Below are 14,896 nucleotides of genomic sequence, written 5' to 3' on the forward strand. Positions count from 1 at the left end.
TTTAGTTCTTTGTTTTATTTATAATAGATTTCAGATCTTTGTTTAGTAAGCCCAACTTCTGGGCTTCCTCAGGGACAGTTTTTATTGACTGCTCTTTTTTCTTTTCTTCCCCCTCCCCCTTGTATGGGCTGTGCTTCCTATTTCTTTGCATGTTGTAATTTTTGTTGAAAATTGGACTTTTTAAATTATGTGGGACTGTGTAAATCAGAGCTCCCTCCCTTTCTCCTGAGTTTGTTGTCTGGTATTATTGTTTTTTGTTTAATTAATTTCCTGAACTAACTCTGTAAAATCTGTAATCTTTGTCATGTGTAGCCACTGACAGCTTTGCTCAGTTAACTTTATGGTCTCCTAAAGATTGGCCTTCTATTTCCTTAAATGTTTGAACCAAGAGGTCTTTCAGCCATTGTCAAGGTTCTCTGTGTATGTGCTGGGGTATGCTTTCTGTGCCCTGGCAGCCATTTACAACTCTGCCTTAGCCTTCACTTCCAACTTTCTCAAAGCCTCAAGGTCAGCCAGAGATGAAGGGTTATGGCTTTCTCAGGTCATCTCTGGGCACATGAGCAGCTTTGCACATGTGTATGCGCTTCTGAATTGCCAAGTCTATGTCGTAGCTTGTCGAGGTGATTTAAGTCAACCACCCATCTGATTTCCTTTAACTTCCCTTTTCTGGCTTTCTTTTTGGAGAGCTTCTGGGTGTTCTTTTAAGAGACAGCAGAATTTGTAGAATTGTAGATGGAAAAAACAAGTAATGCCTTCTTGCATATGTTACAAATTGGATAGAGATTCAGCAGTTTCCAGTGAGGATAATTAGAGCAGTACTGTCCAGAAAAAAATGTAAGAGCCTCAAATTTGAGCCAAGTATATAAAGTTAAATTTTCTAATAGCTACAATTAAAAAGGTTAAAGTAGTAGGCCAGGTGTGGTGGCTCACGCTTGTAATCCCAGCACTTTGGGAGGCCAAGGCAGGCATATCACAAGGTTAGGAGATCAAGACCATTCTGGCTAACACAGTGAAATCCTGTCTCCACTAAAAATACAAAAAATTAGCCAGGGGTGGTGGCGGGTGCCTGTAGTCCCAGTTACTCTGGAGGCTGAGGCAGGAGAATGGCGTGAACCCAGTAGGTGGAGCTTGCAGTGAGCCGAGATCGCACCACTGTACTCCAGCCTGGGTAACAGAGTGAGACTCTGTCTCAAAAAAAAACAAAAAAATTGAAGAAGTAGTCAAAAGTAATAATATATTTTATTTAAATCAATGTATTCAAAATATCATTTCAACATGCAATTAATATAACAGTTATTAATGAAATATTTTACAGATTTTTTTACTGAGTCTTAAAAATCCATTTGTATTTTACACTTACAGCGCATTTTAAGTTAGACTAGCTATATCTCTGGGCGTAATTGGCTAGTGCCTACCATTTTGGACAGCGCAGATTTAGAGGGAATCTTAAGATGGTTTTAGTTTTAATGAGGCAAAGCAAGAAATGAACCTTATGGACAGAATGAGATTTGCTAAGGACCCTTATTTTAATGATCAATTGGGAATATATTAGAGCAAAAGTGGAACATAGGGTAACAGGGAGATGGTGTCAAATAGCTAGCACAGAAGATAATTAGTATATACAAAAGGATGTGAAGTTCATTTATTCAATGTAATAGTGTGGTAAGATGGCAGATGATATGGTTTTTAATCTAATAATTATGATAGTATTAATGAATGTTCTGTCAAGCACTGCTGTAAGCACTTTGAATATATTAACTTATTTAATCTTATAACTCATTTACTTTGTGACCTTAAGTTAGTAGATCACTTTAACTTTCCTGGGGCTCTGTTTGTTTCACATATAAAAAACTCAAAGCTGGACTAGATAACCTCTATGCTTTTTCTTAATATTGAAAGTCTGTATCTTTGGATACAATGATGATGATAAGAAAATTTCTGTCCTCAGGAAATTTATGATCAAGAGGTGATATGTACCCACTTAATTAAAATGCATGTACACAATAATTTGTACCATAATTACAAAATGCTACAGAAATTTAAGACCTACTTACTTGCATATAGTAAGTTCATAATAAATGTTTGAATTAGGTTGAATCGAATAATGGTGAATCAAGAGAAGTTTTGTGTAGGAGATATTCATTGATATATGTCTTGGCAGGTGGTAGGAATAAATGAGGAGGAGATGGAATGGAGTAGTAAGGAGTTACTGCTCCTTACATTATATTATATTATGTTACATTATACAGATGATGAAAGAACATGAGTCAAGAAAAGAGAACAATAAAAAATGTACTTTGAATGTGTTGTTGGGAGTGTTGGGTAACATTATATTGGACTCAAATCTTAGAGAGCCTTTAATATTCTGCTAAGGGTGTAGTTGATCACTGGCAATAGAATATGGTAGGTACTGGAGAGACTGTGCTATGTGTTATTTAATAACCACACATTTTATGCCTATATTTTCTGTCAAGCACAATGAGAATAGTTAAGTACAATTTAATATGTAAAAAGTACTTTATTGGCTAGAAACTTTCAATTTATTAGCTTTGAAACTTTGTCATATTGCTTTTGATGAAGGTATCTGTGAACTGCGATTTTGGGTGGTAGAAGTCAGATTTGTAGTTTTTATCAGTGGTTTTTTTATTCTCTACTATAATGTTTTATTTCTGCTGAGTGTTAATCTTGTGATTAAATGATACTGAGTAACTTTATGTCAGCATTCAGCATAAAGTGGGAGCCTCAGGCTGACTGTTTAAAACTATTAGTGTCTGTCCCAAGAGCTAGTACATAGAACTTCAAATGTGGCACAAGTAACCAAATGTAAAATCATAGTTTTCTCAGAGGGATGGAAGTTATAAAAGCATTTCATTTAAATCTGTAAACACTAGTCTGTCTCTGTCCCTCTCTCTCTCTCTCTTTTTATTTGTATTTTTTATTAGGTTAGCAGACTAATGTTTTTATGTAATATTTGATAATAAGTTATTTTAGTAGGATAGTTCAAGGAATTTATAAAGCAGTTACATCCATTTTATCTAATTTCTTTCAGGTAACTTGCCCAGGAGTCGTGCTTAAAGACAAAGAGGACATCTATCTTAGCATCTGTGTGTTTGGCCAATACAAAAAGACACAATGTGTCCCAGCCACTTTTCCACTGGTCTTCAATGCCAGAATGGTGTTTGAAAAGGTGAGTTCAAATATCAGATCAAGTATTAACAAACAAAAAAATCAAAGTGGTTCCAATTTTTGAATAAAAGCCCATAACAGAAATTATTACTGCTGACTGTGTGCTTTGGTTTAATTCAAAAGGATATTGGTAACTTAAGTCTGGAAGCTTGAAAATTTGCATTAAATATGCATTGAATCACTTGCCTTTTTTCGTTTGATTAGCTTATTCCTAAAATTGATTTAGTGGACTTTATGTAACATAGAATCTTGATTTCTAAATAATGATTTTCATAAAAAGAGAGCAAAGTCATTAATAGATGCGAATATATCAGCTGGACGCGGTGGCTCATGCCTGTAATCCCAGCACTTTGGGAGGCCGAGGCGGGTGGATCACCTGAGGTCAGGAATTTGAGACCAGCCTGGTCAAAATGGTGAAACCCTGTCTCTACTAAAAATACGAAAAATAGCCGTATGTGGTGGTGCATGCCTATAATCCCAGTTACTCCGGGGCCTGAGGCAGGAAAATTGCTTGAACCTGGGAGGTGGAGGTTGTAGTAAGAGGAGATTGCACCATTGCGCTCCAGCCTGGGTGACAGAGTGAGACTCCATCTATAAAACAAAGAATATACAGTATTTTACTTATGACTGTTTCTTGGTACTTCCTTCTGTAAGTCTTTTTTTCCCCCTAAAACTGCTGCTTTTGGTTAATTATTACCAATTGTGTTTCTTACTTTTTAATTTCCTTCTTTCTCATCTTTCCTTTCTTCTCACCTTCCTTTCTTCCCTTATTCCTTCTTTCTTCTTTTTCTCCAGAACCTACTCTATTCCGTGGACTTTTCTAGGCACTGAGGACATATGGTAAACAAGGCAAAATCCTCCCCTCTGGGAGCTTTCATTGTAATGGGGGAAACAGACAATAACCAAATAAATATGTGAATAATTTTAGATAGTGATAAGTGCATGAAGAGGGTAATGGGCGGGTACGGGGATTTGGGGGATTGTCTATTGTAAAAGGTGGTCAGAGAAGGCAATAGCATTTAAGCTGAGCCTGAATTATGAAATTATATCACTCTTATTTGAAGGTCTAGGAGAAGAGCATTCTAAGTAGAGGAATAACAAATATAAAGACTTGTTGTTGAGAATAATCTTGATGCATTGGAGGAACACCAAGAAGGCCTAGTATGATCATGGTAACAGGAGGAAGAATACTAGCAGAGGAAGTTGGAGACAGGGGCAGCGCAAGCTGTAAAGTTTATTTGTAGAATATTTTGTAGTGATGGGAAGCAGAGAGGAACTGACAGTTCTCAATAATGTCAAAAGTTTCTGTGATTGTGAAAGGAATGATATTTTGGGAATGAGGGGAGAAAAAAATATTCATACATATCTTCCTTCCTGCCTCTCCCTATATCTTCTCACTGTAGGTGTTCCCGGAAGCAGTAGATCCTGGAGATGTGGTTACACAGCTTGAATGTAAGTTTTTTAACTTTTTAATTCCTGATTCTAAGACATTTTAGGATTTATTATCCTTATGATCTTTAATCTTGGGTTAAATAAAAGTTTAAAAGGGGTTAGTAGAACTTAAAAAATCTTGAGCTGAGACTTTTTAATACTTTTTAGAATTTCAGAATATTCCTGGAAATAATAAAAGATGTATATGCTGCAGAGAGGCTGAGAATTACTTCTTTTTTTGTGTGTTTGGTTTATGGAAAACTGAGACTTATTTAAACTTTTTATTGATTAAGACGATATGGGGTGTTTGTGATATAATGATAGAGATTCATGTTACGTGAGATTTTGCCCTGCAAACAGAAATATGTCTTCAACTTCAGTGTATTTCAAGTCAAGAGAGTGAATAAGATCAAAGTAATGATAGCTTAAAATATATGCTTTTGCACTTTACATTGTATTCATTACATTAATAAATTATTTGAAAAATACATTTTTCCAAGGCTCTACGTAACAAGTAAATTCTTGAAAGTACTCAGAATCAACTATAAAAAGATACAACTATTTGTGAGAGCAGCAATGCAAGAGTGTACACTTTTTAAGCTCTGGGTGTTAAATGAAAAGCTCTGTTAATTTATCATTGTAATTAGAAAGGGCTCTGGGATCACCAGATTGATGTAATGTATAACTGTGGCTCCAAAGGCCAGTAAAATTGAGCATAATCATTATTAACTTTCCTTTCCATTTGGCCTCCCCTGCTGGTCCCATTGCAACTCTAGCAATGTAGAAACATGTAGCCTGGAACATGCAAGAATCTGGGTATATAGGGAGGAAAAATCTGGCCCATTGTCTATCTCATGGAGCTTATAGTTTAGTGACTCTTCTCCCAATAACTCTTTATGGCCAATGTCAGTATCTTATTTATTTTGTATAGCTGTTCTAGCCCTTGGTATTATATTTTCCACTGCAGCAGACTAGCTAGATGGCAGTTTGGTGCTAATGGATATACGAATTTTAATGTTTACTGAACATCTTGTTCAGTATCTGGGAAACTGTGTATCTTAAAAAAAAGTGAAGATAAACATTTCTCTCATTTTGAAATTCTTCTGTTAAAAAATAATGCCTTTTTTGTCCCATTTGATTTGAAATTTTGAGGTTATAAGAAGTGTACTTAGTGGTTATTATTTTTTGGAAATTTTCTTTCTTTGATTTCCCTGATTTTTTTTTCCTTGGGCTCTCTTCCCAACCACCAGTATTCTACTTTTTCGTATCCTTTTTAAATTCATCTTTCTCTGCCCTATCTTCAAATATTAATATTCCACTGGCTTTCTTCTCTGATCTCTTTTTATACTTTGTTTATGGTGTCTCCTTATATAATACTCTCCAAAGACTTGGCTTCATGTATTAGCTATCCTCTGATTACTTCCATGTTAGTCTTTATCCTTGACCTCTCTAATGTGCTTTGAGCTCTTTTGTCTTTTACTCCTCCCTTACTATACCGTTTTGCAATCTTTTTTGGTTCCTTAATTTAAAAAAAAATGGATGAGTTTATAATACCAACACTAAAAATGGAGAGAATAGAATGTGATAAAATCCTGTGTATCTGTCACCCAGCTTGAATAATTTTTGGCATTTTGCCAATCTTATTACATGTTCACTCTGCCACCTGAAGAGCATTGCTGGAATATTTAAAAGCAAATCCTATGCATTATGTCATTTCACCATAAATACTTTGGTATGGCCTCTAACAGATAAAGGCTTTAAAAAATATAGAACTGCCATTCTGGTATCACACCTAACAAAATCAGTAATTTCTTAATAAAATCAAACAGTCATAATTCACATATCCCTAGTTATCCCCAAAGTGTCTTTTTGCAATTGATTTGTTAAAATCAGGTGTGGTTCACACACCATATATGTTGATTTCTCTCTTTTTTCCTGTAGTAGTGTCCTACACTTTTTTTTTGTTTTTAATACTATGGGTTTGTTAGAAAAACTAGGTCATTTAGAATGTCATACAGTTTGGGTTTGGCTGATTGCTTCCTTAAAATGTTGCTTAGATTGTTTATTACTTGTTTTATAAACTGATAATTAGACATAGAGGTTTGATTAGATTCTGGCTTATTTTGTTACTTTAGCAAGAAATCTTCATAGTTGGTGCTGTGTACTTAATGGCATTATGTCAAGTTGCATAAAATATCTGATTGTTTTACATTTAGTCATGCTAAGAATGATAATTTGGCTCCAGACAGCATCAGCCTGATTCCTCCATTATAAGGCGCCTCATCAGCTTTTCATGTAATAGCTGTAGTATCCCTTGAGATCTATTTTTTCCTTACGGGTTGCACATTACTATTTTCCTAATATTGTCATTCTTTTGTATTTATTAACTAGAATTTTTCTATAAGAGAAATTTTCCTAATCAGCAATTTTGTTACTTTGAAATATAGTTCCTAGAGGAAAGGCAGGGCAAATCCTTCATTCCCTGCTTCCCTTACTTTATTTAACAGCTTTAGTGAGGTATAATTTATATGTCATAAAATTCACCCATTGTAACTATAGTTAAAATGATTTCTAGAAGATTTATACAATTGTGTATCATCATCATTTTCCAATTTAGAATGTCTCTACCACCCCAAAAAGTTCCTGATGCCTATTTGCAGTCAGTCCCTATGCCCACCTCCCAGTCCCCAGAAACCAATGTATTTTCTGTCTCTCTATATTTGCCTTTTCTAAAAATTTCATCTGAAGAGTTATATAATATATAGTCTTTTTTCTCTGGTTTCTTTTCATTTAGAGTAATGTTTATCAGAATCATTCATGTTGTTCTACATCCAAGTAGTTCATTCCTTTTTATTGCTGAATAGTATTCTGTTGTATGGAATGTTTCCCTTCCACATTGACTATTTGATGGACATTTGGACTGTTTTCAGTTTTGGGCAATTATGAATCATGTTGGTATGAATATGTGGATATGTGCTGGGTTGTGTGCTAAGTGTATGTTTAGAATTTTAGGAAACTGTCAACCTGTTTTCCAAATTACTGTACCATTCTACATTCCCGCCAACAATGTATGAATGTTTCAATTTCTCAACATCATCCTCAAGATTTGATATTGTCAGTCTTTTGGATGGTGTGTAACAGTAGCTTATTGTATTTTTCATTTGCAATTTAATAGTGACTAATGATTTTGAACATATTTACATGAGCTTATTAGCTATTCATTTTTTCTTGTAAAATTCTTATTCAAATCTTTTGCCCAGTTTTGCAATGGGTTGTCTTTGTATTGAGTTGTAAGTTTTTTTAAAAAAAAAATTCTAAATATAAATCCTTTATCAGATATATGATTTGTAAATACTTTTCCCAGTCTGCGGTTTGTCTTTTTATTCTCTCAATGGTGTCTTTTGAGAACCGAAAGTTATTTAGTCTAATTTATCAATTTTTAAAATGGTTTTGCTGTCATGTCTATGAAATATTTGCCTAACCCAAGGTCACAAACATTTTCTCCTGTCTTTTCTTCTAGACATTTTATATTTTTATCTCTTGCCTTTAGGCCTATCATATAGTTTGAGTTACATTTTATGTATGGTGTGAGGTAAGGGTGTAGTTTTTTTGTTTGTTTTTGATGGATGGCTATCCAATTGTCTCAGCATCATTTGTTGATACGACAGTCCTTTTCCTCATTTAATCATCTTTGCACCTTTGTTGAAAACCAATTGACTGTAAATGTGGGGGTTTACTTCTGGACTGTCTAGCCTGTTCCACTCATCTGTATGTCTATCCTTATGTCAGTACCACTGTCTTTAACTTTATGGTAAGTTTTGAAGTTATATTGTGTAAGTTCTTCAACTTTGTTTTGACTATTTCTGGGTCCTCTGCATATCATATAAATTTGAGTCAGCTTGTCAGTTTCAACATAAAAGCTGGCTTGGAACTACGTAAGAAGAATGTTGAATAGGAACAGTGTTGACAGAAATAGTGTTGAATTTAGAGATGAATTTAGGGGAGAACTGCTTTCTTAAACCTATTAAATCTCTGATCTATGAACCTGGTATGTCTTTTCATTTTTTTTTTTTTTAGATCTTTAATTTCTCTCAACAATGTTTTAGAGTTTTTAGTATACAGTATGCATTTCTTTTGTTGGATTTATTTCCAAGTATTTTATTATTTTTGATGCTATTATGAATAGAATTGTTTCATTAATTTTATTTTTAAATTCTTGTATGCTGTATTTTAGAAATAAAATAGATTTTATATATCTTGAACTCTGCACCTGCTAAACATTTTTTAGTTCAGGTAGGTTTTTTATTGTTGTTCTTGTAGATTAATTTTTATATTCAGAATTATATGATCTGAGAATAATGGCAGTTTTACTTTTTTCTTTCCAATCTGTGTACCTTTACTTTCGTTTCTCCTCTTCTTCCTCTTCCTCTCCCTCTTCTTCTTCATCTTCCTCCTCCCTCTCTTGTTCCCTCTCTTCCTCCTCCTGCTCTTCTTCTTCCTCCACTGGCTTGGACCTTCAGTACAGTGTTGACTAGAAGTGGTAAACATAGACATTCTTGCCTTGTTTCTGATGTTAGGGGAAAAATACTCAATCTTCCATAAAATGTGAGGTTGGCTGTGGTTTTTCTTGTAAGAGAGATACCCTTTATCAGAAGATTCTCTATGATTTATATAAGATGAAGAGATCTAATCTGGGCTGTTTGAGAGGTTTTATCATGAGTGGGTATTGGATTTTGTCAAGTACATTCTTCCATGTCAAGGTAATCATGTGATTTTTCCCTTCATTCTGTTAATGTGGTTTATTACATTAATTGATTTTCCAGTGTTAAACAGACATGTCATTTCTGGGATAAATTGTACTTGGTCATAGTATATAGTCCTTTTATATTTTCCCAGAATCGGTTTTATTTTCCCAGAATCAGCATATTAGCAAACTAATAAAATATAAATTCTTGTATATTTTCCCAGAATCAGAATATTAGTTTGCTAATATTTTGTTAATTATTTTTTTGTGTCTCTTTATGAGGACTATTGGTCTGTAGTTTTATAATTTCATTTTCTTGCTTTGTTATCCAGGTAATACTGGCCTCATATGATAGATTGAGAAATGTTCCCTCTTTCTCTGTTACCTGGAAGAGTTCGTTTAGAATTGGAATTATTTTATCTTTAAATATTTGTTTCAATTTATCAGCAAAGCTATTTGGGCCTGGGCTTTTCTTTGTGGGAAGGTTTTAAATTACTGTATCAAATTTCTGTTATATGTTTATTTCTTTTTGAGTTAGCTCTGACATTTGTGTCTTCTAGGTATTTGTCTTTCATCTAAGATGTCTACCTTGTTTGCATAAGGTTGTTCATCTTTTCCCCTTAGGATCCTTCTAATTTCTGCGAGATTAGTAGCAATGTTCTCTTTTTCATTCTTGATTTTGGCAATTTGTGTTTTCTGTCTTTTTTCTTGGATGGTTAGCCTAAAAGTTTATCAGTTTGATATTTTTGAAGAAACAATTTCTTTATTTCAATGATTTTTGTCTATTCTTTCTTTCTGTTCTATTTCATTGATTTTCATTTTGATCTTTGTATTTCTTCCTTCTACAGGTTGAGTGTCTCTTATCCAAAATGCCTGGGACTAGAAATGTTTGGTCCTTGTAGAAGGATTTTGGATTATTCACATATATTCATAATGTGATATCTTGTGGATGAGACCTAAATGTAAACATGAAATTTATTTATGTTTCATATATACCTTGTACAAAGAGTGTGAGGGTAATTTTATACAATATTTTAAATAATTTGTGCATGAAACAAATTTTGTGTATATTGAGCCATCAGAAAGCAAACGTGTCACTATCTCAGCCACCTGTGTGGACAGTCTGTGATTATTTGACATCACCATCATTTCTGACTCTGAATTTATATGGAGTGAGGCATTGTAGGGAACTTGCCATTGGCATGTTCAGCCTACACACATGCCATTTTATTACCTTTTGTAGGTGTGCTTGTGTGGTGGAATATGGGTGTGCTCAGAAAAGATTGCTGCTGATGCGGATGGAGAACGTCTTTTTTTCCCGTGGGGACCCTGAATAAACTTGTTGCGTGCCTGCATTTTGACTGTGACCCATCATGTGATGATACATGTGGAATTTTCCACTTGTGGCATAATGTCAGCATTCAAAAAGTTTTGGATTTTGGGACATTTCAGATTTCATGTTTTTGGATTAGGGATATTCAACCTGTACCTACTTTGCCTATGATTTACTCATCCTTTTTCAGCTTATCCTTTTTTTTTGAGACAGGATCTTGCTCTGTCACCCAGGCTGGAGTACAGTAGCATGAACATGGCTGAATGCAGCCTCTACATCCTAGGTTCAAGTGATTTTTCCACCTTAGCCTCCCAAGTAGCTGGGACCACAGGCATATGCCACCATGCCCAGCTAATTTTTTTATTTTTTGTAGAGATGGGGTTTTGCCATTTTGCTCAGGCTGGCAGCTTCTTGAGGTGGAAGCATAGATGATTGATTACAGATATTTTTTTCCTTTCTAATATAAACTTTTTATTAGCAATAATCATGCCTTGGATAAATCTCATTGGCTACGATACTACCAATGTGCAAAACTTAATACAAGCTTTTAAAAGTGTAAATTTCCATCTTCCCCCTGACTTTGCCCTATTTCATAAATTTTGATGTTATTTTTGTTTCCATTAATTTTAAGATATTGTCCAATTTTTTTTGGTTTGATATCTTCTTTGACCGTGGGTTCTTTTGAAATATCTTATTTCCAAATATTTGGGGATTTCCTATATTTCTTTCTAAAGTTGATTCTAATTTAATTCTGTTGTCGTGAGAGAACATAATTTGTAAGATTTTAACTTTTTTATATTTATTGAGGCTTGTTTATGGCTTATCTTATGGTCTTGAGAGTGTTCCAAGTGCACTTGAAAAGATTGTGTACAGTTGACCTTTGAACAAGATGGGAGTTAGGGGTGCTGTCTCCCCCATGTAATCGAAAATTCATGTATAACGTTTTTTTGTTTTGAGATGGAGTCTTACCCTGTCGCCAAGCCTGGAGTGCAGTGGTGTGATGTCAACTCACTGCACGCTCCATCTCGCAGGTTCAAGTGATTCTCCTACCTCGGCCTCCTGAGTAGCTGGGACTACAGATGCGTGACACCATGTTCGGCTAATTTTTGTATTTTCGGTACATGTGGGGTTTCGCCGTGTTGCCCAGTCTCGCCTGGAACTCCTGACCTCAGGTGATCCACCTGCCTTGGCCTCCCAGAGTGCTGGGATTATAGGCATGAGCCACCGTGCCTAGCCACGTATAACTTTTGACTCCCCTGAAAACTTAACTAGTAATAACCTATTCTTGACTAGAAGCGTTACCAATAACATAAGCAGTCAATTTAACACATATTTTGTTTGTTATATATATTATATACTATATTCTTATAATAAAGTAAGCTAGAGAAAAGCAAATGTTAAGAAAACCATGAAAAAAGAAAATATATTTACTATTTTTTAAGTAGAAGTTCATAAAAGTCTATCATCATCTTCATGTTGAGCAGGCTGAGGAGGAAGAGAAAGAGAAGAGGTTGGTCTTGCTGTCTCAATGGTAGCAGAGGCAGAAGAAAATTCGTGTATAAATGGACCTATGCAGTTAAGGTCAACTGTATTTTGTTGTCATTGATTGATTATTCTGTATCAATCTATTTCTGTCATTTAAGTTGGTAATGTTCAAGTCTTGTGCATTCTGATTGTATTCTTTTGGGAGAGTTGGTTGTTTTACTAATTACTAAGAGAAAGGTATTTAAATGTCTAATTATAATTATTGAATTATATCTTCTTTCATTTATATCAGGTTTTGCTTCATATAATCTGCTGGTTATCAATTTATTGCACCTAACCAAATTCAGTCTTCTTTCCTGTTCTGTGGAAATTGACTTAAACCCTTAAATTTTTTTTTTTCCTCTACCTGGTACTGAAGCTTTGTATATTAGAGGACCCTGAAGAAATACTGCAGGGGAACAGATTTTGCTTCCAGGTACCAATGTATTCACTTGACTTTTTCCAGCACCAGGCTTCTGAAGGCCATGTAGCTTCTCAAGTGGCCAGGTATTGCAATACAGGGTGGTCTGCAGTGTTTTCCCCCAGTTGGCCTCTCTTTGGATGGTTCTACAGTGAAGCTTCTGGTGAAATATCTCCCTGTAAATAGCCTCCCTGGTATCCTAGAGGGAGAATTTCTGGCAAGTTCCACAGGGCAGATTTTCAGTATGTACCACTGGCACAGCACTAGAGTGACTTCTCTTTCAGTAAGCCCAGACTGTACCCTCTCCAACAAGGTCTGATCTCGACACTGGGCAAGAGGGCTTATGTAGTTTTTTTGTTGGTACTCTGAGCCCTAGGGGTAATGGCTGCTTCTCTACCTGCTATTCCTATATTATTTTAAATTCTTTTTACATCTTCTTAGACAGTCTCTTACTCCTTGAATACCCTGTTATAATTAACTGTTCTTTATATTAAACTTTTCCTGTGTGGCTTCTCTTTCCTAATTGGACCTAGTGTGATGTATTTATTTTGAGGCTCTGCCTTAATTGCTTATACATTTATAATTGTTATATTTTCTTGAATCTTAATCTCATGTATGGCAGCAAAATTAATAGCAGCAAAATTGCAGTGGTCTCAGGCCTCATATCTTCCCCACCATATCCTTAAGAATAAGTAAGAGGTCTGTGTTCCATACTTTTCATCAAGCTTTGAGGTTTATTCTAATCAGAGTAGAAAGGAGGATGTAGTATGCTGTTGACGTAGCCTATATACACATGTTCTGCCTTTCGTTCAGGTGGTACAAGTGTTAGCTTTTTAAAAACTACATAGATCTGTAACGGAAGGGGAAAGGAGAGGAATAGATGCCCCGGCAGCACCTCATAGATGTTCCTACAATGTGTCTCCATAGTACTGAGCCTTTAAATTTAAACACAGAATGATAGCAGAAATGACAGAAATAACCCATTTAAATAAAATATAAAGTCAAGCCCAAATAACTTAATCAGTTTGGCTGTATGTCAGTGGAAGCATAGAGAAGAATTTCAAGTAAGGAAAATTATTGAACCAATGTGGAATCTTCTGGAATTTTCACCTACCTATTCTAGTACTGGAATTGAGTCATATATACATTTCCTGTTGTCTAAAATACAAAACTAGTATGTGCTTATCTGTCTGCCTAAAATCAAAAATTTATTAATTAAAAATGTGTTATTAAAAAACAAATTGAACATGCTCCAGATTCTCAAGGGGACCCTAGCACCCCTTTAACTGGATAGTCTATAAATGGTCAGATCCTTGAGTAACCTCAGATCAAATGATTCTGACAGTCCTTGTGTGTCTGGAGTTGGTTCCTTCCAGTGGGTTCTTGGTTTTGCTGACTTCAAGAATGAAGCTGCGGACCTCTGTGGTGAATGTTACAGCTCTTACAGGTGTCACAGACCCAAAGAGTGAGCAGCAGTAAGATTTATTGTGAAGAATGAAAGAACAAAGCTTTCACAGCGTGGAAAGGGACCTGAGCAGGTCACCGCTGCTGGCTGGGGTGGCCAGCTTTTATTTCCTTATTCGTCCCTGCCCACGTCCTTCTCTGATTGGTCCATTTTACAGAGTACTGATTGGTCCGTTTTACAGAGTGCTGATTGGTGCGTTTATAAACCTTTAGCTAGACACACAGTGCTGATTGGTGCATTTACAATCCTTTAGCTAGACCCAGAGCGCTGATTGGTGGATTTTTACAGAGTGCTGATTGGTGCATTTACAGTCCTTCAGCTGGACCCAGAGCCTGATTGGTATGTTTTTACAGAGTGCTGATTGATACATTCACAATCCTTCAGCTAGACACAGAGTGCTGATTGTTGCGTTTTTACACATTGCTGATTGGGGCATTTACAATCTTTTAAAGCTAGACACAGAGCACTGATTGGTGCATTTTTACAGAGTGCTAATTGGTGCATTTACAATCCTTTAGCTAGACAGAGTGCTGATTGATGTGTCTTTACAGAGTGCTTATGGGTGCATTTACAATCCTTTACCTAGACACAAAGCGCTGATTGGTGCGTTTTTACAGAGTGCTGATTGGTGCATTTACAATCTTTTAGACACAAAAGTTCTCCAAGTCCCCAGTTGATCCAGGAAGTCCAGCTGGCTTCACCTCTCAGTTGAACATACTAATTACTTAAAATGTTCCTTGTTTATTATTATTGGTGATGTATTATTAGCGTCAGTACTATTAGTATTATTAT

The 14,896-nt window shown here is 35.4% G+C and overlaps 1 protein-coding gene and 1 pseudogene across 3 annotated transcripts in view; one reads left to right on the forward strand and one right to left on the reverse strand.

Moving 5' to 3' along the window:
- Window positions 1–14,896, forward strand: part of LOC105495016 (spermatogenesis associated 6) — a 170,283-nt gene that overhangs the window by 14,941 nt on the left and 140,446 nt on the right. For all 3 annotated transcript variants that reach the window (XM_011764140.3, XM_011764141.3, XM_011764142.3), the window contains exons 2-3: window positions 3,050–3,187; window positions 4,590–4,638. In XM_011764140.3, coding sequence (XP_011762442.1) covers window positions 3,050–3,187; window positions 4,590–4,638 — 187 coding nt within the window. The remainder of the gene's footprint in view (window positions 1–3,049; window positions 3,188–4,589; window positions 4,639–14,896) is intronic.
- LOC139360435 (U4 spliceosomal RNA) lies at window positions 11,118–11,229 on the reverse strand (annotated as a pseudogene).

The sequence above is a fragment of the Macaca nemestrina genome, chromosome 1 (genome assembly GCF_043159975.1).
Source record: "Macaca nemestrina isolate mMacNem1 chromosome 1, mMacNem.hap1, whole genome shotgun sequence".
NCBI lineage: Eukaryota > Metazoa > Chordata > Mammalia > Primates > Cercopithecidae > Macaca > Macaca nemestrina.